Below are 24,411 nucleotides of genomic sequence, written 5' to 3' on the forward strand. Positions count from 1 at the left end.
TTTAAGAATGAAAGTCTGTGCATTCAGGTAGTGGAAATCAGGGGTAAAATCAGTGGCAGTTTGATCTGCAGTGATAGAGGTGCCTCAATGATCTACAGTGATCATCTTCACACATTTTCAAACAGAAGAATGTGTAGCTGCAGTAGTCTTGACAGTTTGCCAGTTACACTCTGATGTGAATTGACAATGTTTAGGGACAGCTGCCAACATCCACATTTTTAGAATGAATTCTCTTGTTTAGCAAGGGAATTTTGTTGAAGAAACTTTGTACCACAATGATGTGATTATTTTTTATTGAAAGGAACACAGAAATAAATGTCACACTGGAGTAGTGTGTATAAAGCAAAAATAATTTATCAGTCATTGCACAGCTTATACTGTGGGTGTCAATACATATAAGGACCTAAAGGTTAAGGCTGAATCTAAGGATATTGTGCTGGGTGGCGTGTCAAAGAAAAGGGTTACACAAGGGAGTATGCCATACTAACAATGACCAATTTTCTATATGATCTAACAGGAATATATATATAAGAAGTGAAAATAAGAATCAGTAACTACAACAGATAGCACCCTTTTACAAAATATTTTTCATATCACAGAAAGGAACTACTAGATTGTATCTCATAAAATTAATACATTTTGGATATATAAATTAAATTTGTTGTATAATCATGTTGTGATTATCCTGTTCCATGTATTTAATTTTTTTAATTAATTCCAGTATTTAATTTTTTACCATACTGATGTCATGACCAAAATAGACTTCTATATCATTAATTTTTTAAACAATAAACCATAAAACATCACATGAAGCGTGTTATTCTTGAAAACATTTAAATTTTTTTATTCCAGTTAAAGAAAAAATACTTGGTCAGTCCAGTGCATGGCCCAGCTGACAGCCAAATGTATACACAACATCTTAGCAAAGTCTGCACAGGCTCAACTCCATTATCCTTGTTGATAATATGGCTACAACCATATTTACTTGCTAAACTCCACCTGTCCTCCAGCACTAATGCACCTCAAATGACAGCAGCTTGTGGGCATCATAACTCTAAGCATAACTCATAACACATCAAACAGAATTGGCAAAGCACTTCTCAGCATCTCTGCAGACAGCAAGTGTTGAATATATCAGATTGGCTTCCTAGAGTGCTGCTGAGGTCATTCTGTTCTGATTCTGAGTTCAGCTTCATGCCATAAGTCAGTGACCCCTTGTGTGCTCACAGTCTGTTTAAATAGCACCTTGGCAATAAGTGTCACAGAACGCTCATCTCCCGCGAGTCATGTGGTTTGGCCCGCCACGTACAGTTGGGAGGATCCCACACCTGGACCTTGTCCTGTCTGTGTATTTAAGCTGTTTGATGTACTTGGTCTTGTCTGCAATGCTGTGGACCTGTGCTTTGCTGGCATCTTTGCTGAACACACACAACAAGAGAGAAAATGTAAGGATTGGTTTATTGTAATAAAAAGAAATTGAATGTGGTTACAATAAATTTAAAACAACAACAACAACAACAACAACAACAACAACAACAACATAATCACCATCAAAAAGTAGAAAGATTAAAGCAGTTTCAATAGGAACTCATGTTTTTTGCTTTGATTGTTTAAAAATTCACCTGCTGACAATCTGAGGTTGACGGTTTATAGAGGAGGCATACCTCATTCCACCGCAAGGGATATAGCGCCTGCCTCGAGCTGAAGGGGTATCCTGAGGCTTCTCACCCGGGACCTAAATCCACATCAGCATCACTGGGTGATGACTCTCCAGATAATGAAGACCAAATGTTCTTTCATACTTTGTTTCTAACTACTGGGTCTGGGACTGCACTGTGCAATATCTATACCTTACTGTAAATACAATATTTGAACTATTATAATGGGAGATCACAAACTATTTACTAGGAGACAACTGTATTGCCTCATCTTTTTGTACACTGACATCTTTAATATATGATTTTGGCTTAATATATTTGTTGTATATACATACTGCTGTGTACAATGTGTGGTGCCTTGCACTGCTCTGTACTTTAGTATTTGTTTAAAACATTTGTCTACCTTGTCAGCTCTGGGGTTTCACTAATACTGTGAATAAGTTTAGTGAATAAGCTTTGTTTAGTCAGTAAGCTTACAGCATAGTGGCTGAATGGAATTAAAAATCCTAATCATATATACAAATAGACACTGTGCTGAATTGTCACCTTGGATTTCAGAGTGAGGACAGTGGCCCTGATGGTGGGCAGGTCTTTGGTAGGGATGTACTTTTCCACCATCTTATCAAAGTCGTGATGAGACGACAGGAACAGTAGCATGCGGCGACCAAAGTACCTGAGACAAATAACAGCCCCGTTCCCATGAGAGAACCATGAGGGAGGAACTTAAGGGTGACTCACAGCACACCAACAAATTGTACCAGTCTACTACATTTACTACAATTAAGCAGAGTCCAATATTTATTAGTATATTTATTTTACCAGGACACAATTCCAGTTGCCAAGACACTCTGTGTCTAAAAAACTTCTATTACTCTACAATTTAGCTGCATTTGCTGACTTCAGAGTGTCATAGTTAGGAGACTAAAAGAATAAACCAAAAGATTACTATCTGGGCATGTGAAAAGCTTTGATAGTTTTCCATCTGATCCTGGTACCAACCTGGTTTCTTGGGAAGAGTCTTGCGCCAATTTGGAGACTGCAGGTAGAATTCGATTAGTCACACCTTTTGTCCCAGACAATAAGCGGTCAGCGCCAATCTTTTCTATCAAAGTAGCCAAATGCTGAGAAGTGCACTTTCTTACTGCAGCATTCAAATGACTTTTGAGGAGAACACAAACGAGAAAAGAGAAGGAAATATTTAAAGGCACTCAAAAAAGTATGACATAATAACAAATATGTAGTAATCTAGTCAATGTATACAGTGCAATGTTTAACTCTTTCATCTTTAAAGTAACTTAATACACTTATCTATGAACTAAAGGCATAATCAAATTATCCTATTCTATTTGATGGCTTTAAAAAAAATCTTTAAGAGGATAAATCAACAAAAATACTGTCCAATGCCAAAAAACATTTCGAAACACCAAAGGATAAGTGAAAATAATAGCAAACAGCAGCCAAAGCGCTCTCATTTGTTGGCCTCTTGACTGCTGCAGCTAGATGAAAGCTATAGCTGAAAGCTAACTGCAAGTTAACTGACCCGAGTCCTCCAGCGAGAAGAGCGTTCATGCTTCGGGTGGGGGTGCAGTTCTGCACCATGCAGTCCAGGGCTGTGTCCACATCCTGCCTAATAAAAGCATTGGACTCTCCTGCTTTGTGGAGGAGGACCTTGGCTGTAGCTTCCACCTCCTGGTCCATACTTTTCTGCAGGCCAGAGTACAACTCTCCCAAGGTCACCACCGCCACGCGTGACACTCCAGAGCGTAGGTTCTGAACCTGGGGGAAGGAAGACATTCCAGCTTGTGTTATGCCAAGAAATGGCTTCATCACTCATTATTACAGTTAAATATGGCATCTAAAATGCCCTTAGATGAAAATTATTTTTATAATAATTTCAAGCATTATACTAACTTTACTGAAAGATCTGTGTAGTTTTTGGCAGCAATGTCTCAATAACATAGGCTGATGGTGTATGACAAAAAATTTAATGGTATTATAGGTTAATTTTAGGAATCAGACAGATTCACAGGAAGTTACAAGGAGTCAGACGCAATAGTGAGCAGATATAGTCACTTACCTCTTGATTAAGAACAAGGCAGACATCATGAAGCCTACTACTAAGCACATCAGAGTGATACCGTGCTAAACTACGCATGAGTATCAGGCCATCAATCTTCTTCTCCCTGTATGAAAATATTGGACAAACACAAACTGTAAAAGTAGGTTATCATAACTGAAAAAAGATTATGAAAGAGGGGACAAAAGGAAAAAAGTGATAGTGATAAAATCACTTTACTAATTTCTAAGCATATGTATCATATATGCAGAAAATCATAAATTACTAAACTGTTTTACTTGACCCTAGCCAAATGCGTCATAATTTTACAGGTATGAGATTTACCAGTCATCAGAGCTAAGCAGTCTGAAGCTCTGAGTGACAGCAAGGTCCGGTTTAGAGAACGGCCGCAAAGCCAGCTGCTCATGGGGATTCTTCCTGGGGGTTCCTGGTGTGAGTTCATCTAAAGAGGAATACCGCACCACAAACAAACTGACTACTTATTTTAGGGCTACCAGTTCAACTTTGTTTCAAATCAACTTGACTGCAAAACATAACATTATTCAAGATGGCCAACTACATTTAATGGCCTTGCACAGTATTTTTTCTCCTTACTCAAAATGTTGTATTAGCTGGAAGTATGTGATTATCTTCATACTTCTGCTTCAGTTCAGTAGTTATTGGGCATTGTAGAGTGCATAAAACAACCTCTAATTGTTTTATTTTTTCTATACCGCCTAACTTCTATTTAGGACTTACACTTTATGTGGTGTTATCTTTGATGTCACAGATAACACTAATTGACTATAGGGAATCATAAGCTATGTAATATTGCATATACATGAACTGTGAAATCAACTGACCCTACTACACTTCAATCACTGCACATAGCTCTTTTCAAGGAACAGAGATGACATGTACATACAAATGCTCAGTTTTTGTATACAAACGGGAAAAGGGTTACTCTACATTTTATTCCAGAAAACAAGACCAAATCAAGGTTGCTCAAATTTCTTTCTGGGGTCTAAGTGACACCCAATACAAGAGTTTGTAGCAAGCATTTTACTGTGAAATAATTTGCAAACTGAGCTCAATACAGCTCTAGATTTGCCTGCCGACTATAACTGAAACACAACACCTTTCCCCACACTTACTGGAGGTAATATTGATAAGTTAGTAAGTCTTTGATATTAATTAACAGCCATTGTTTTCATTCGACACTTTATTCAATACCGTAGCAAGTAATGGAAAATATAACAAAACGTTAGTACATGCAAACGTTTGCTAATTTTGTGCAATTTGGGTCAACAAATGTATTTTTTATAACGTTATGATACACCAACACTATTTGAAATTGCCACCAGTCTCTGCCTGTCCCATGTTTAGCTCTCTCCGTGCGTAGTCAAAGCCTGTTAGCTAGACCTGATTAACCAGCCGAATATACGCTAGTTAGCTAACGTTCCTTAATAGCTTTAATGTAAACATGATCAATATGTAATAAATGCACAGATGATATTGCTATAAATGTATTCTTAAAATACGAACTGTGGTGTCCTCTAATTGATTAGTCTATTTAAACACAGCAAGGATTCTGCTGTTGACCAAAATCCCTAATAGCTTTTCACACAGAGGCTGTCAATGAATCCTCTGAGGTCCACGCCCAAACAGCAGAATGGTAAAAGGACAACACTCTTTTTAATGTCGTTTTATGGTTTAAAAAAATGATAGTAGGAAGGTGACTGGAATATTTAACATTCTTTGGAATATATATGGTTGGGTTTTTTTTTGTTTTTTTGCATTTTTAAACAAACAACTGTGCAGGGCCTTTAAAACACAATTGTGTGATACAGCGTTTAGAGCAAATCTATTTACTCAAGAGCAGTGACCATGCATGAAGCGCAGAATAACAGGTGACACTCACCAGAGCAGTTTGAAAGGGGTGGACATGCTCTGTTCAGACTGGGGGCTTGTTGGCGTCGTGGCAGCATGCGTCTGGAAGGAGCCGTGGGAGGGCTGGGACGAATGAAACTTTTGACCAGGCTTCTGGGTGCGTGTGTGCTGTTGGGGCTCGAGGGCAAATCATCCAGGAGTTCAGCCTTCGTGGATGCTAGAACACTACCGTTGCGCTGCAAATCTGATGGGAAGGAGATTAACAGGCTATGGTGACTACAGAGCTTCCATGAGTCTCAGTAAGCACGAGGAGGAGCATTCATTGAGGTCAACCGTTACCTTTCAGAGATGCCGTGTCGTCTGAGCCCACGTCAAATGCCATGTGTCTAAAGTTCTGCTTCAATCGTTGCATGTTCTGCCACTCCCCCTGTATAGGCGGAACTTCTTGCTGCTCCAGACGATGTTGATGCATCTTAACCCTTGCAAACCTAAACGGCTTTACCCTCTCCAACAAATACACATACATGAATAACCACATAGCATCTCTATTCAAGACTGTCAATCAGAACCTGGAGGACCGGACTGAAATTATGCAACGTAGGAGTCAATTTGCATTAAAATCTTATCAAATCGTTATTTTATCAAAATTTTACTGTCAAACTGGCAACAAAGTCATTCCATATCAACAGCACATTCAAAAACCACTGCTGAAGTTAGGAAAGATTAAAGTAAAGGGAATCAATAAATATTAGCAGATTGTTCAATAAAACAAAATAAACATTGTCTCACCGCTGCTTTTTCTGGCTCAGTGCTTTCTTCCGAATCCATATGGCCAGCTGAAACAGCATGGCCATACACCCCAATCAGTGGCTCCCTGGGGGGTTTTCTTACCAACTCCTCCTGTTCTGGGGACAGAGTCACTCCAGGGTAGCAGGGAGCACCAGTGAAGCCAAAAACTCCTGTCATGGTGGTAAAAAAGTGTCAGTTTAAGGCAAAGCCACATCAACCTCTGTGTACTTCACATATGGAGAAACACACCAGTCAAAAGTGAAGGCAGCTGCATTACAATCACAGTAAACAGTTTACATTTTCATCCTGTAATTGGCATCCTTGTTACCAACTATCAAGTTCTTACTCAAAATGTGATTAGATATCACAAAGATATAACAAAGAATAACTGAAAGCAAGACATCCATTCCAGATTAAGTAGAGCTCATGTAAATGTGTGACCCAACAATGATTCAGTTTCTTTTTTTTTTTTAATTGAATCCTGAAATCTTACATTTCAATACAATTTGATATTTCAGTATGATTCATTTTTAATTCTGACACTGCTAAATACTGAAGAGCCAAAAATGCTTTGGCAGTTTCCCACTGAACAAAGACACATTTTCTAAGCAATGTAGCTATGCCCTCACCTGTTTTATCCCCCCATGAGCTGGGGTCCCTGTGACGAGGGATCGTATCTCGCTTGTTGGGCCATGTATTGGACATGGACAGTGAGGAGTTTGCATGGCATCTACGAGGCAGGGTGGGAGTCAGCTGCACTCCCGGAAGAGTGGCCAGAGGGTAGGAGGGCAGCAGAAAAGACCCGGGGGGGGGTGGATTGGAAGGAACTGAAAAGGTGCGCTCTACACTGGGGTTACCAGACAGCAAGCGGTTGGCTTTGGGCAAACCTGTATGGAAAAGAGCATCTATTCTCAAGAGAATCTTCCATGACTATTCATTTGGCAGCAAATAATGTTCAGTAGCTCCTTTCATTTGACACTCAGTGAGTGAAGTTTATGGTCAAGTGATGCCTTGATTCCAATTATTCTATTTAGCAATATTTTACAACAAAACAAATCTATTGCAAAAATTATGCAAATGTGCTATTTTCTACATTTTGTATATATAAATAAAGTAAAATCAACATCAACAAGTCACCTCTGTCAGAATCACTGAGATTAGCTGCTTTTAAAATATCTGGGTCCGCACCAAGGCTACCGCTTCGACAAAGTCTACCCACTGTCTCTCTTTTCCATCCTGGAGCATCGGGCTGGAAAGGCTCTACTGAATCTGGAGAATGAAACAGAAACAGGAAACTTGAGGACAATTTGAAGCATCAGCTCAGCATATGTAACTAATAGGCACACATCAGACTACAAATGCATACCAAAAAACAACTAAGCGGTAAACAAAAAGTGAGCAATAGCAATTTAGATTTTATAACTAAAGACTTTAACATAATTTTAAGAAAACTTAATCATATGGTTACATTGTTTACAGGAGACCTCTGTAGGCTCTTCTTGGATTTGAACAGTGCAGGTGGGATCTTTTATCAACAGACTGCAATAAAAGATTCAAGTCTAGTCTTGCCTGCAGTCTTATAATGTCAATGCCAACTAAAATAGGACTTGGTAAAAATCACAAATTCCTTACATCACACAGACCGCTGCAGCACACCAGAGCTCAACACTGGCCTTGTTTCACCCAGCATATTAAAGAAGCCATGTTATATAGATGATTGCGTTTGCAGCCATCTAGATGTGGTATCAGAAGCCAGCAAAGCAACATGACAATGTTTTGTTTGTTTGTTGGGGCGGGTTAAAATAATGACAAAGTGACAACTATAATCAATATACATGTATAGCCAGTATTATACTAAGCTTCTATATCAATGGTAGGAAGCATTATCATCCTAGGCTAAACAAAACTGCCCAACAAATAATGTGTTTCACCGTAAACCCACCCTGCATGTGGGTGGTCATGGTGCCCACTCTAGTGTGCTCTACTCAGTCATCTACAAACATATCACTGCTAAAATTAGTACTGGAGCATGAAATACACTCAAATTCAGACTTCCTCTAGTGTTTCTAATAAATACTACTCCCATGTTTCATAATCCACACACTGCTACATTGTGTTAATGCTTCGGTGTGGATTTTAGGATATTTTTCATGATGCCAAATTTTTTTTCCATAAAGTACAGGAATATTGAAAAGTACTGAAGAACGCCCATATTAATAGCAGCAGTCCGAATACTGATAGAAACCCACTTCAATGTATTCCATGTACTCATACACATTTAAAACTTAACAATGAGTTAACATTTTCATTTCATGTCTTGACCTACATGTTACAAGTCTGGGTGGCATGTTCAAGGACAAATGTCCAGATAAATTAACACACACACACACACGCACGCACGCGCACGCACACACACACACACACACACTAATTAGCTAGATAATTAGCTGCTAATTTAAGGTGTGAAAATGAAAGCATGAGTAAAGGCAGAAACAGTAAAAGACACAAGAGACATGGGAATACAAATCAACATGTATTTATAGGTTGTATGTTGAAAACCTAGTAAGAAAATAGGACAAATCTAAAATAGAGGACACAAAGAGAAAACAAAGAGACATTTACTTACCAGAGTTTGTGCCACAGTTTTTCTGATTCAGCCTCAAGGAGGTAGTGAGATCTTCCACACTAAACTAAAGCAGCAACAACAAAAAACAGTCCCTTATTATTGAACATTTATAAGTAAGCATGTAGCAAACCATGATATTCCTTTTTTTAAATAGACATCTGTTCTGTTGTAGCTCAGTACACAATGCTTTCTTAACAAAAATGTACAGGACATTGTGCAATTTTATGCAACTAAATTACAATGAAAATAGTACTGAAACAGTTCAACATGAAAAATAATGGGGGTCATGTTATAAAAATGAAGTGACTCAAAACTTACACATTAGGCAAAACAGTTCAGGTCTGCAGAAGGGCAGTAATGTAAGAAGTAATGTTGATGGAAATTGGAATATGGAATAGAAAACAACTTGTAGCCTAACACAAATAAATAAGATTCACAGCTACATAAAGGAAAAAAAAGGTAAAGTAGCTTGTTGAGTTTGGAGCTGCATTCAAAATAGTACATTCTCTCATTTTTAACCTTATTTTTCCTTTTTTGTAATTCTGTGTGTGCATGTAAAATTAACTTCATGAGGTAATCACCCACCTTATCAGATAACTTTGCATTTGATGCACTGCAAGGCTGCTTGTTTACTAAACATGGGAGGAAAGACCTCTCCCAGGGTAGCTTGTTTTTCGCCTTCCTAGCGCTAACTACTCTCTTGTGTGACTGGAGGCCATCTGTAAGAGAACCAAAGCTGCCGTAGCCACTCAGTCGATCCGAATCTGGTTCTGTGTGGTGGCTCTGTGCACTGTTAACTTTCCCTCCATTAATAACCCAGTTCAGGTCAGCTCCAGAGCCAAACTGAGGTATTCGCCGTTGACCAGGCTTGGGGATGACCAGTGCGTATTCCACCATACCATCTGCAGACAATCGGGGGAGAATATGTCTGGCTCTTCGTGCCTGTACTGCAGCCATAAGTCCCTCCACATCTCCAGTGAAGTCCAACCTGTCAATGGCCTTCATGAGTAGCTGTTTTTTTCCTGTGTCAAGACAGCAGTCAAAAACAGCAAAGAGCTCCAGAGCAGCATGTCGGACCCTCTTTTTATTGTCTGCAAGATAAGGAGCCACTACAGAACACAGATTAGGGATATTGAAGTCTTTTCTGGGGTGTGTGAGCATAGCAGCTGTGATGATGTTGATGACATCTTCTCTGACTCTGGAATTTTTGTGCCTTAGCTGTCCTATTACAAGTTCCAAAACTTTCTGTGGACCTACAATCCTCATGAGGTGACGAAAAATATTCATGTACTCATTCCGGGGAACAGTCCGTGCGTCCCCCAAAGTTTTGAGGGCCACACATACAATCTGTTTATAATGTCTGTCCACGGCGTAGTCCAGGTTTTGAACCAGGAGGCTGATAACCTGTAAAGTGCCATACAAGACTTTGAAGTTTGTATCATCCAGAAGTCTACGTAAAAAATTGATGAATTCCACAATACTGTCAGAGGAAACGGTTTTCAAGTCCAGCTCTGAAATAATGTTCTTCAGCTCTTCTACCCCATTTGTTCGGCTCTGGTAGTTCTCGTGATCAAGGAGTTGTTCGTGTAACTCCGGCGATATTAGCGCATAAATCATCATTGATCAGACTCATTGATCCAATCACTGATTTGGAAAAGCAATATAGCCAGTTGGCTAGCTAGCGCACTTCAGCAGCGTGTTGGATAGGTGCTATATCACCAAGTCAGTTTGTCAGGAGCTCAACTTGGAAAGAATCCGTTAGCTAACTAGCTAAGCTAGTTAACCTAGGTTAGCAATCGCAATCGCAGTAACGCTACAGTTCAAGCAACACTGTCCAGTATTGTTGACAATTAGGATATTTACAAAGACTGTGTTCTCCAACAAGAATAAAAAGCACTTTCCTCTTTTGAATTCCAGTACGATCTTGAAAGTTGGGTATATGTAAACACATAGACTTGCTCGGAATTTTCTTCTCAGACCATCGTTCATCACAGTTCATCGTCTGGAATCAAAAAAACACTATGTCAAAAAACAACTGCTTCCATGGTGACGCGAGTTCTCGTAACCGCGAAGATTCGACCTCGCGCGTGAAAATATGGGAATTGTGACCAAATATGCTTGACCGTATTGGACCATAAATTATGTTCATTCAAATGGCCTATAACGATACAACAACTCTTCTTATGTGTAGCTGTTCACAATAACGTTATTCTGCGTCCATATCTCTGTTTAAGGACATTTACATGGTATAAAATCCCAATGGATGTCTGTACTCTAAAAAAAAAGCTCAGCAGGTTTTCTAAATTTCACTCGTATGTCCGTGGTTTGTGGGTAATTTCAAATCTTTTGCATCTTTTGCATCCACACTAAAACAATGTTATGTTCCAGGGTGTATGGAACCCTCCAGATTCCAAACTATGTTTGGTATTAAATAGAGTTATTTTGTAATTCTGAACTGTAGCTTTTTTGTAGACACCAGATGCATACATTAGTTCTGGGTCTACATAGGTTCAGAGAATCCCAAGTGAAGTTAAAGAAATATATATTTTAGTTTTAGAATTAAGCCTAGAGTGAGCCAATAGTGAACTTTCCCAGATATACCTAATTTAGTGTGTCTGTGTCTTAAACAACCTGGATCTCAACACCACCAAGATGTGGAAATTATAATGTACTTCAGGAAGCATCCTCTTGCACCCTCCTCATTAGTCATTAAGAAACTGGTCAATGCAGTGGAATCCTGCAAATTCATTTCAGATGCAGGATTCTACTATTACAAAGAAAGTACAGAAGCGCAGGTATGTCTTAATCAAAAGCTTAATTACATTTTAGGCTCCACTAATGCACAGTCCAGAAACCAGCTGCAGCATATCATTGAGTGCGCTCAGAAAGTCATCTTTCTCTTTCTCTCTTTTCTCTTTCTCATTCCTTGCTGAGCTTCATCAGTCTAGAAACTCCAAAAGTTCTGCAAATCCCTTCACCTGGATGTCACTTATTTCAGAAACTCCCCAATGGAAAACACTTTAAAGCATTCAAAACCAATACTAACCAGCATCTGACCTGTTTCTTTCCCAATGGCATATCTTTGCTGAACCACAATCCTCTGCAGTCCTGATGAAAACCAGTTCAATTGAATTCAAATTTATTTCTGTAGCACCTTTTACTACATTCATTGTAACAAAACAGCTTTACTGATGTCAGAGTCTGGACCCCCCACTGAGCAAGCCAAAGGTGACATTGGCAAGGTAAAACTATGGGTGTAACAAAGAATCCTCAAGAGGAATCAAGACTTGAAGGAGGTATCTGTCCTTAAATGGTCAACACCAGACAGCACAACAACAAAATAAGCAATGAGATCAAAATATCAGTAAGAAAGGAGTCATTTAGGAGCAAATAGTGATTAGGAATTAGGAAAAACTTAGAAATGTAATTACTGCTGAAGCAATTCACACAGCCTAGTGAACTGTCATGTTTACAAAACTGTACCTTACATGTCACAAATTTTAATTCATTTTGCAAATAGAATTGTATACTGTAAAATGTTTCATTTACTTCTACATATTGTATACGTCTACATCTTGATATTTATCCCCAGTGAAATGTATATACTGCCATTTATACTGTAGTGTGCATGTTGTATTTGGGTTAGCTATTTTCTAGTCTTTCATCAATACGCTTTTGATAACAGGGCTGCTTCTAGCTGGATTTTTTGGTGGCCCATTCCCAAGTAATTAGTGACAATGACGTGTAACTCATGCAACATGGCTGTGTGTTTAACTTCTGCCCTCACTAACAAATGCACACATTTCGTCACACTACAATTTATGAAACAGCATGTTGGATAGACTAATCATGCTTTCTCATTCATGCCATGCCAAACTGGAATCTAGCATAAATATGCTCCAGTCTGATGTGCGATCAGTATAGGATAAAAATTGTACCACTCAGTTAACAGAACAGTTATGTAAATATGCTAGGCGATTGAAATATATTACATTTCTAGTTTCCAGCAGCAGTTATCATATGCCAAAGACTGTATATACATGAAAAAGATCAATAACAAAAACAAATCTTGTCTCAACATCCACAAAGAAGCTCTTACAGCCTACCACAACTAATCACACCACTACCTTATTGTGTAGTGGAACAGAGATGTAAGAGGCGCGTGGTATAAAGCAAATTGAATTATAAACACATACTATATAGGGAAAATGACATTTGTGACATGCACATTTTGAAATGGTAATGTGATTGGGTTGTTTTTTTTTTCTGGAGTGCTATTTAGTGCACCCTTCTCCCGGAAGTTACGCAGACAGAACCTCTTTTGTGTTTGTTTTTCCTGACAAACGCTCAAGGCTTCTGTCACTAGCGTGTTGATCTCCGCTACTGCGATACATTAGACCTCGTTGGCACATCCAAAAGGTTGAATACAGGTAATTAACATCAGTTTCGTAATATTTTCACACTGCTTGATTGTAGTAGAGCGCGCTGGACTAGTTTGTTGCTAACGTTACATAGACAGTCGGCACATCCTGGCAAAGTTTATTTTTAGCAGCAACTGTAGTTAGCTAGCGAGCTTGCGAACATTAACCACAATAGCGAGCCGTTAGCATGTCATCAAGCTAATGGTACCCGTCTAGCTAGCTACCTAGCTAGCATCATCAGGATTCAGACAGGTGATTTGATCTCGGCCATGAGCAGCTACTGTGAATGACCTTCTGATTTTTAACATTTGACTTAAGTATTATTAGATAGCTTTGTGAAGGTCAATAGCTAGGTTGAGCAAAGAACTAAGAAGTAAACGTTTTTAGCAAGATACTTAGAATGTTTATGGTTTTCTTAAAGTGCTGGTAGCTTAACAATTATTTATGGTCTCCTTGCTGTATAATCGCGTTAACTTGGTTCTATCTAGCTAACCTAGCTACGGCGGTAATAAACATTACTGTTAGCTAGCTACTTAGCTATTTTAGCCAGCTCACTCAATGTGTTAACGTTTCATCAGAAGCCAATGCGTTCTAACCGAGTAGGTACGATATTTCCGCTTGTATTTAACTTTAACGTATTAGTCGTTTTTAAAGTTGTTGGCTAACTAACTGATTCAGCCTCAAGGAGGTAGTGAGATCTTCCACACTAAACTAAAGCAGCAACAACAAAAAACAGTCCCTTATTATTGAACATTTATAAGTAAGCATGTAGCTAACCATGATATTCCTTTATTTTAATTGGACATCTGTTCTGTTGTAGCTCAGTACACAATGCTTTCTTAACAAAAATGTACAGGACATTGTGCAATTTTATGCAACTAAATTACAATGAAAATAGTACTGAAACAGTTCAACATGAAAAATAATGGGGGGGGGTCATGTTATAAAAATGAAGTGACTCAAAACTTACACATTAGGCAAAACAGTTCAGGTCTGCAGAAGGGCAGTAATGTAAGAAATGTAAGGCTGTAACTTTCATCTTTGGTTATATCTTAAATTTTGTCTATAAAATTTCTAGATTCCTTTGATCAGAACTTCTCAGGGGTCATTTTTTTTCACCAAGAGGTATAAAAACAAGACGGGTGTCTAATTCCACAGTGATAACATTACCCAAGACTTCATAATCTTCTCCCTTCATTAAACATTCGACACACTGTCTAACTGCCTGGTTTCCATAAGCAAAACCACACGGCCCTATTATTAGAGACATTAGAGAGATAGATTGGATAGAATTCAGTTTGAATATATTTTTCACTAAAATGCTTGTGAAACAACTCTAGAAAAGCACACACTGACCCCAGATTATTAAAAACAGTTACATATGTTTTGCACAAAACCCCACCTTTTTACTGTTTGCGTGCTTACAAAGGAGAAATAAGTCAACAGGATGCCATTGCCTCGCTGAGCTTGAAGTAAACACGCAAGGTGATTTTCAGTGGCAAGGAAGAAACAGTTCCCTAAGGTTTCAACAGCTTAATTAAGACAAACTTCACATGCAGGCACAGGGAACAGTGAGACCTTTATCACAATGTCTGCTTTGGGAATATGATAAATTATTTCTTAACGCCAAACAAGACAACCTTTCTAACAATGGAAACTAAATGTTGTAGATATGTTGCCAAGAAACATGTAGTGTTACAAACACTTTGTAGATATTTTAAAGATCATTTTAGTGTGAGTCAATGTTATAATGTTAGCTACACCATGCAAGAAAATTAATCTAAGATAGATACCTAGCTTTACCAATTCAGCTGTATGTAAAATATATTTTAAACATCTTGCACTAATGCTTGGAACATTAGGCGTTTGATTACATCTGTGTCTGCGATTTTGAAAGTGTTTTTATCTTCCCTGTTATATCTACTATAATGCCCCATGTTGTGCAGTTTACCAAAGAGTTTTGGGGTCAGCACATGTCATGAATTAATTTCAGGTGAACAAGATATGTCATACCCTTTTAACCCACTGGTCCCTTTCTGCTTCATGGGAGGTTGTAACCAGAACAGCACACTGTCTCTCTTTTCTCTGACAACCGACCCTCTCTAGTGAATCCTTTCTATTTGTTAGGTCCTACTCTCTGACCAGTCTGTTAAATCAGGGGGGAATCTGGATATGGTGAAGACTTGAGTTTGAAGATAAAACACCTGACAGTACATTAATCCTGTCTAAAAGAATACAAAGTTTAGGTTAGGTTATTTTATTCAACTGCAATTTAGTATTTCAGGTTCTTTCATTTTTAAATCCTTCCAATACAGCTATGGGAGAAGACAGTAGGCTATTCCAAGATTTATCAATTTGGTGGTTTCACACAAATACTACAATATATTGATGGAAATTGGAATATGGAATAGAAAACAACTTGTAGCCTAACACAAATAAATAAGATTCACAGCTACATAAAGAAAAAAAAAGGTAAAGTAGCTTGTTGAGTTTGGAGCTGCATTCAAAATAGTACATTCTCTAATTTTTAACCTTATTTTTCCTTTTTTGTAATTCTGTGTGTGCATGTAAAATTAACTTCATGAGGCAATCATTCACATTATCAGATACCTTTGCATTTGATGCACTGCAAGGCTGCTTGTTTACTAAACATGGGAGGCAAGACCTCTCCCAGGGTAGCTTGTTTTTCGCCTTCCCAGCGCTAACTACTCTCTTGTGTGACTGTTCCATGCTATTACCGTCAAAGTAATAAAGTATTTGAAGGTATATTAGGTCTACCTATACAATTCTGAGATTACTTTTTGTTACGGAGTAGCTACAATAATAAAACCTAGACAGTCAGATCCAGTGCAACTGTAAGTAGCTAGTTAGCTAGCGTTAACCTAATGAACCAGGATAGATAGGTTAGCTAACGTTAGACGGTGTAAAGCCAAACACGCCATCAGTGCTGAGTGTATTTGCCTTAGCTAGCGAGCTAACTACACAGCGGCAAAAGTCATTTGCTGGCTGTAGTGTTTGTAAGTAACACAGTAGCATTTACAATGTAATATTTAAAATTATATCTTGGCTACAAAACACAGCCAGGATCCCCGTTTCGTTGATTTGGTTGGGCTGCCAAGACAACAAAATAGTCCGCTGATGCTTTCGTTAAAGCTACAGTACTCCATCTCATGTCAGTGTCTATTTAGCTGCTATTTTTTTATTAGTTTCTGATAGGATCTTTAGACTACGTCCGATGCTTTTCTTTTGTTTTCGATGCTTTTGAAATTATCTTAAATTACCAGTTCTCTTCTTTTCTATAAGTATGTTTTACATCAAATTCGGAAACGTACAGCCTTGGTGGAAAAAAAACAACAACTATCGATTATATTTTTGACGAAGATGCTACCTATGAAACTACATTCACAACGGAGCTAGTTATGTAATGTAATGCAATAAATGTAGACCTGTTTTATATAGTCCATGCAACAAAGTTACACAGAATCCTACAATTAGTCTACCTTAAGCAAATCCAAACATTGCTGTGAAAAATCACTTCAGGGATATATTAAATACGTGCCACCACCTATGGTAGACATTTGACGGTTAATAACGCCTAATAAAAATAAACATGTTTTCTTCCAGTAAATTTACATTTACGGCATTTAGCAGACGCTCTTATCCAGAGCGACTTACAAAAGTGCTTTGTCATTTTCTCATAGAATACGTCCTAGTATTCCCAGTACAGTAGGTTAGAGTCCAATATACCAATGATCTAGACTACTGTAGAAATACAGGGATCACTGTAGTAGGAAATCAAGAAACGTGTGTTGGAGCCTTTCGTGAAAAAAAACATATAGCTAGGTAGAAGCATGATGCAAAGTTGACTTTGGTATTGACACCAAGAGTTATATATGCAACCAGGTAACTCGGGTTTACTCCTTTGTGCTCTATTGGCCTGTTGTTTCCATTAGGAATTACTTGACGTTTTTGTTGTAGGGTGCTATTCTCTGCTTATCCACTAGAGGGCAATAAAACGCATTTATTCTGAATGAGCCACACTTGACCAATTCGTCAACTAAATGAAATGTGGGTCATGCAAATTTCGCACGTCTGCCTTTCTTGACTTTACACTGGGCGTTTCTGAAATGGCTGTCAAACACAATAGACTTCCTCCGCAACTAGTATTTAATAAGTTATTAAGAGCATGCAGCAGATAGAAGATTTCAGTAAATAGAGGATATTGGTAAAATAAAACCTAAATAAGAGAAAAAAGGAATAGACCAGTGCCAAACCCCAAAAGCCTGTTTTATTTAGCAATCAGAGTAGTTAAAATTTTTTAGGTGCTTTTGTCAAATGCTTGGTTTTAGAGTTAAAGAGTTAATTAATAATTATGCCCTGTGGAAGTTTGTGAGAAGCAGTTTATTTGGGCCTTTCTGAAACTATAAAATCAAGCATTGTACAAGAACCACCTATACCTCAGTTGAATTTCTATCAGTTTACATACTCTCTCTCAGACATATCAAACATCATTTCAAACTGGACTTCCATCGCTAAGCCCAGATCTTTCTCAGGACCAAATCAGTTACATCTACCACTCAATCACTTAGAAGCATATCTTTCAGAAATTAAACTCTGGATGAAACACAACTTTCTTATGTTAAATAGCAACAAGACCGAGCTTATCATAGGCTCAAAATCAATCCTGAGTAAAACTGGTTCTTTCACTCTAACCACTGATGATATAGCTATGTCCCCTTCCCCTGGTTAGAAACCTGGGTGTTATCCTCAGTGCAATTCTTTCATTTGTACATTGTACATTGTGTATATAATCATAATATACATATATTGTACATACATTGTTAATATATTTTGTACATACATAGAAAATATATATTTATCTGTATATATATTTTTTTTCTCTATGCACCCCTGGTTCTCTTCCTCAGTTTGGACAGAGCACTCTCCACCATTTCACTGCGTGTTATACTGTGTATGACTATGTATGTGACGAATAAACCGAACTTGAACTTGAACTTGGCACCCATGTTCATGCTACTGTTAAGATGTACTTCTTTCACCTGTAATATTACTAAAATCCAAAATCCGTCTGCTAATAAATCTCTCATTCATGCTTTCATCTCTAGCCTCTCAGACTACTGAAACACTGTCCTTGCAGGCATTAGCCCTTCTCTCCTTCACAAGCTTCAGATGGGTCAGAAATCTGCTGCCTGTCTTCTCATTCAATCCCAGGTACACCAGCACATTACACCCATCCTCCAGGATTTTCACTGGCTTCCTGTTAAGTACCCCATTCATTTCAAATCTTCCTTTTCAAATACAAAGCTCTCCATCGTCCAACACCTAAACTATCTGATCTTCTTGACTACAAACCCAATCGCTCTATCAGATCTTCTTCTGCCGGGCTCCTTACTGTTCTACACCCAACCTTCATAGCTTTGTTGATCAGGCATTATTATTATTATTATTATTATTATTATTATTATTTTAACATCATCATCATTACCATCACCATTGGAGCATTACCTTATGTCTTAGCAGTGTCTCAAGAAAGCAGAGATGCTTAAACGCATGCAGAGGAATAAGGATAAAAGGCACAAATAAAGTGAAAACCAGAAACAGACTTAGTTCATTATTTCCATTTACTCAGAAATAATGAAATAAGAAATAATGTACAATTGTACTGATTGCAATCCCACAGTTGTTTACCAACAATTATGTACATACTGTACTTTATACTGGTGTGATTCCTTCATTCACACTGTATTTGGGCAGAGAGCTAATGAAACATAATAAAGTGAGGAACACTAGCAAACACTGAGTCAAGTATAAAAAAAAAATGGTATGTTAAAAAAAATTCCTAGTTATGATTTCACTTTATTTTTTTATGGTTGATGCATCTTCATAAGTGCATTACTGACAAGCTTTAGTCAGAGAGGACATAAATATCTTGGTGACTTTGTCCAAGTCTTGGTGTGTTTCATAGAGAAAGCTTTGTTTTCAACATGGCTACATGTTGGCTACTATACTGAAAAAGCTTACAATGCCTCCAGAATACATGGCTCCAGTATTCATTTGAATGTTATAGCAAAGGGGATATTAAATTAGAGAAAATGTATAACTGAATATTACTGTTTTGGATTATATAATTATTTAACGTTTGAACCCTGAATACAACATAAATTATACAGCAGTTACAAAAAAAGTCAAATGGGCTAGTTGATGTCCTGTGGAGACAAGAGCTGAATAAACATGAATTAAGTGATCATTTCCTGAAGTCATCCAGCACTACTTACTTGCATGCATTGCTCCTCCCTTACAAACACAGAGCTGAAAGGCAAAATCTGGATGTAAAAACCTGTTTCTGGTGCCTGTATAAAATGTTTGGGAAATGTCTGTGTGCGTTTGCATGGCCTTAATTTTGCCTATTAGAAATGCTACACTATAATGGCCTATAATGCTATTAATCAATGTCAGACTATATAAATGTATTGTTCCATTAGTGCAATTCTTAAGCAATGTCATAACTATAAATACTTCATTGTATGTAGTAGGCAAATGAATAAATGAAGTACATCATTGGTGAGTAGTTATTGTGGAAACCAAATTTGTATTTTTATGTGATTAATGAGCAGCCCTTTTATTTTTATATATATATATATATATATATAATTGTATAGTGTGCATTGTCTTTAACATTCCTAACATATCCTCATTAAAACTGCATTTTGAAGTTAGTATCAAATAAATGCTTGAAATTAACTACTATTAATGTATATTGTACACATTCAAAGTTACTCTTAAGTGTGTTCTGATAAATAAAAAATCATGATGACTATAAATAATATTTTATAATGAGATGATGCACCATCATGATTGCACACTTTGGATAGCAGAGTGGTGCAAAGAATACTGTTTTTCATATTTGTATGATACCTGTGGACTAGTTAGAAAGAACTACTTTGATCACTGAGTAAAGAATTATTTAAAAATGTCTTGTACACCACATATCTGTTTGCCACTATAAATGATTTAATTCCATATTCTAGCCTCCCCCTCTTGTCCCAGTGGAGTTATAATGTTTCATAATAAGTTACAATGGGAGCAGACTCTGACAACAGCACACTCTGAGCATGTATACATCTACAAGATCCTGATTACTGGTAAAAATCAGTTTGTCAATAAGTGAACTGAAGTGTTCACATGCACAATAATAATAATGTGATTATGTAAAAAAGGACAAAAAAGCATATGAAAAACAAACAAACAAACAAATTGCTATATGGGATCAGTGAAATCGGGGGAATTCTCTACAATGGACCTGATCTTAAAACCTTGTCCTCTTTGCCCGGCTGCAGAACAAGAGAGCCCATATTCCACTTACACTGACATAAAAAAAAAAAATAGAAATCTGATAAAGCTGTTCATTTGCCCAGATTAATTAATTAATTAATCTGGGTTTTGCTTTGTGCGATGTAGAGCCGAACACTGATAAACGTTTACGTGACATTTTACATAGGAGTCTTATTTCCCTTTGCAGGGGTAAATGCACTCAGTGGCATTTGCAGTAAAGCACTGAATTACATTCAAAATAGACATGATTTATAGAAGCAAGCATTTCAGTTTGCTCAGAAAGTCCCCTGGATCCAGTCAAATGTTGTGCTCCAGCGGAGTACCAGGACAGAAGTGATCTTTGTCTAGTCTCTCACTCATCTGTGTGTCGATCGGAGGAGCCTCCTTACAGCAGAAGTATTGCTTCCAGAGCCGCTGGAACGCCGTGCGGAACTTCTTGATGCGGAATGCATACACGATGGGGTTGACGGCGGAGTTGCCGTGGGTGAGCAGGATGGCGATGTAGAGAAGGAACATGGGCTTCTCGCAACCAGGGCTGAAGAGTGTGATGCAGTTCAGGATGTGCAGTGGGAGCCAGCTGGCGGCAAACAACACAAGCACAAGCGCAAGCGACTTGGCTAGCTTCAGCTCCTTGTTGTAGTACTTGCTGGGGTCGCCATGGCCCACACCGACCTTCTTGTTCAGTTGCTTGTGTGATGGAAAATATTATTTGATCATGTATTATCATGTGATTCATATGTAATGATTCATATATAATCATGTTAATCCTTTCCATCATATAATCCTATATGAATGGTTTAGTCTGCAACTGACTATAAAAGACAACTCCCAGTACACAGTTAACATGTAAAATGAAAAGTTATTTACTGATCTAACTTAAGCTAAATAGCAACTAAATCTTTTGAACATACAGTATTCTATTTATTATGCACATATGGTAATTCTATCCTGACTCATGAAAATGTGGAATTCTGAATTGTGTAACGTTTGTAAGAAATTGTAGTGACTTTGCTATATCCTCTTCCTCAGAGCTGTTCACAACGGAAGCATCTCACCTGCGGACTCTCGGGGTTCTCGATCAGGTGTTCTTCCAGAAGAGGAGGAACCTTTTGACCGTCGAAGAACTTTCCGGTATCTTCCCCAACCTGCCCCAGGTCTACAGTCTTCATGGTCAGTCTCTCTGTGTGCGAGCGTATGTGTGTGCGTGCAAATCCGCTCCATTTGTCTTAGTGTGTTTTCAAACCTACATTTCTGAAGCCTACTTGGTGTCTAAATCATAATCAAGATTAAAGAAGTGTAAAACCCACCCAAACTGGGAATTTAATGACAGAACAATATCAGCTATCGGCACCATGCCATTACTGTGAGCAGGTATGGACTGGAGGCTGTACATGTTGTTTCTGCGGTGGCCTTCATGACACAAGTAGAGTTCTGTTGCCCACTGACACAACTTTCTAACAAACCACATATACACTGGCTCGCTTAAACAGATTCTGTTTTGTGGCGTTGCATTTGTGTTTCAGTGAATCTATGTGAGTCCATGAAGAGGCTGAGGGACTCTTCTATAGTTCAAGGCATCGGAGACATCATGGTGTCTAGAGTGAGCTGGCTAGTGTTACTCCCTTTCTAGTTCACATCATCTTTTGGTGCTGTCTAAAATGAAGGGGTTGTTCTGTGTAGTGTGGGATATACTTGTTGCTTTACTTGATATGTCAGTAGCTCATGTGTTTGTGTGTGTGCGTGTTAGTTTGAAGACGCTGCAGGAGAGGAGTTCCAGGAGCAGGTGTCTCACCTGTGCAGTCAGCAGAGTCAGGCACTGGAGCTCATTAAAAATAAACGCAAAGACCCACGTTTCACGCACCTTATACAGGTAACACTTTTTAGAGGTATAAAGCCTTTGGACAAACCTACAAACACTAGAGCTTCTGCCATATTTGTTAGTGGGCTGGGTTGTGAATTGGTTGACCCATATTTTGAATTGGAGACTATCCAGTCTTTTATATTTGACTTTTATTGCAGCACATAACTTCTAGTGATGCTGTTTTAGGTATAAATTGGTGTTGCAGTCAACAGAATCCACATTTGGACTTAGATGTCCTTGGCTCATTCGTGTGTGTGTGTGTGTGTGTGTGTGTTAGGAATGTGAAGCCAGCCCTCACTGCCGCCGACTACAATTAAAGGACCTTCTAGTGTCTGAGATGCAGAGACTCACCAAATACCCCTTGCTGCTGGATAACATCATCAGACACAGAAGGCATGTATAGAAACCCTCACATACAATGTATTGAACCATGAAAACACTTCAGTATACACACACATACCAGCTTACCAAGGAGGCAAGCACACACACCCTTTCTCCTGGATTAACACTAGTATGTGCCCCCACAACAGCTGGTTCTCCAGACCTGCAGCCATTGCTGAGGGCACAGGCGTGCTGCCGTGGGATACTACGAGCTGTCAATGAGGTCGTCAGGGAGACGGAGCACCGGCGACTGCTCAGCCGTTATCAGCGCAGGCTAGACTTGTCCCCTCTGGAGAGGCAGGCCAGTCCTGTCGCTGCTCAGTTCAAGGTACGGCCTTACTATGTATCCACCATCTGCCTTCCAAACAGCTTCTCTGGTCTTGGAGCACCTGATCCAGAGTATGAATTATTAACTATATTCTTTTTCTATGTAGAATCTGGACCTGACCACTAAGAAAATGATCCACGAAGGACCGTTGACTTGGAAAGTTAGTAAAGATAAAGCTATCGGTAAGAGATCATCACAGCTGAACAAATCACTGTTAACTCTGGGGAATGCAGCTATTGAGAGCATGGTGCTATGCTGACTTGGAGTTATTTGGTTCCCTGCTACCTCACACATGACATGGTCTGAATAACTGTGTGTGTGTGTGTGTGTGTGTGTGTGTGTGTGTGTGTGTGTGTGTGTGTGTGTGTGTGTGTGTGTGTGTGTGTGTGTGTGTGTGTGTGTGTGTGTGTGTGTACACCTGCATCTGCCTGTATGTTCATACGTGTGTATACACATGTTTCAAGGACTTTTAATGTGAATGGATGCTTTCAGTGATCTGTGTGCAAGCTTGCATACATTTTTGTTTTTCCTCTTGCAAATGATTACTTGACAGGTCCATTCTCACTCTGTGTGTGTGTGTGTGTGTGTGTGTGTTCCAGACATTCATGCTCTGCTTCTCTCAGACATGTTGGTGCTACTCCAAAGGGGTTCAGGTGACCGTTTGATCTTGCGATGTCCAGTGCGCTCACTGGGTGGGGTTTGGGGTAGGAACACGGACCTCAAAACCCCCTTTTGCCCCGTTGTTCGCTTGGATTCATCTCTTGTCAGATCTGTGGCTACAGGTATATTTGTAGTTATTCTTACAGCTATGAATAGCCAGAATAGATGAATGGGTCTGGAATAACTATGTCTTTATTTTATTTTTAAAAAATTAAGAAGCCAGTTAGAAATTGCATGTGGGTTAGTTTGAATACATTGTTTGACAACCTGCTCTTCTCTATCAGATAACAAGGCCTTGTATGTGATCAGTACATCAGAGAGACAGATATACGAGCTGGTGGCTGGGACTTCCTCTGAGAAAAACACGTGAGTTTGTTTTTTTGTCTCT

At 38.6% G+C, this 24,411-nt stretch overlaps 1 protein-coding gene across 1 annotated transcript; it reads right to left on the reverse strand.

The window, feature by feature from the left end:
- Nucleotides 1-1,270: 1,270 nt before the first annotated feature.
- Nucleotides 1,271-10,698, reverse strand: LOC145655526 (TOG array regulator of axonemal microtubules protein 1-like). Its single transcript, XM_081709051.1, has 15 exons — nucleotides 9,605-10,698; nucleotides 9,020-9,083; nucleotides 7,531-7,662; nucleotides 6,946-7,280; nucleotides 6,722-6,734; nucleotides 6,396-6,563; nucleotides 5,944-6,114; nucleotides 5,636-5,848; nucleotides 4,060-4,177; nucleotides 3,736-3,841; nucleotides 3,199-3,434; nucleotides 2,658-2,816; nucleotides 2,205-2,331; nucleotides 1,623-1,735; nucleotides 1,271-1,418 (listed from the first exon to the last, which is right to left on the reverse strand). Exons 1-15 carry the CDS (start codon nucleotides 10,637-10,639, stop codon nucleotides 1,271-1,273), a joined length of 3,138 nt encoding a protein of 1,045 aa, XP_081565177.1. The 5' UTR covers nucleotides 10,640-10,698.
- Between the last annotated feature and the right edge of the window lie 13,713 nt (nucleotides 10,699-24,411).

Source organism: Electrophorus electricus, unplaced genomic scaffold (genome assembly GCF_041902795.1).
Source record: "Electrophorus electricus isolate QZ-2024a unplaced genomic scaffold, ASM4190279v1 Scaffold27, whole genome shotgun sequence".
In the NCBI taxonomy this organism is placed as follows: Eukaryota; Metazoa; Chordata; class Actinopteri; order Gymnotiformes; family Gymnotidae; genus Electrophorus; species Electrophorus electricus.

Bases quoted from the DNA above. Each gene is read 5' to 3' on its own strand.
- LOC145655526 (XM_081709051.1), bottom strand. From the start codon at position 10,639: ATGATGATTTATGCGCTAATATCGCCGGAGTTACACGAACAACTCCTT. The intron at 7,281-7,530 runs GTGACTTGTTGA...TTTTCCATACAG, and splicing joins TCTCAGTGATTCTGACAGAG to GTTTGCCCAAAGCCAACCGC. The intron at 2,332-2,657 runs GTTGGTACCAGG...TATTTGTCTCAG, and splicing joins GACTCTTCCCAAGAAACCAG to GTACTTTGGTCGCCGCATGC.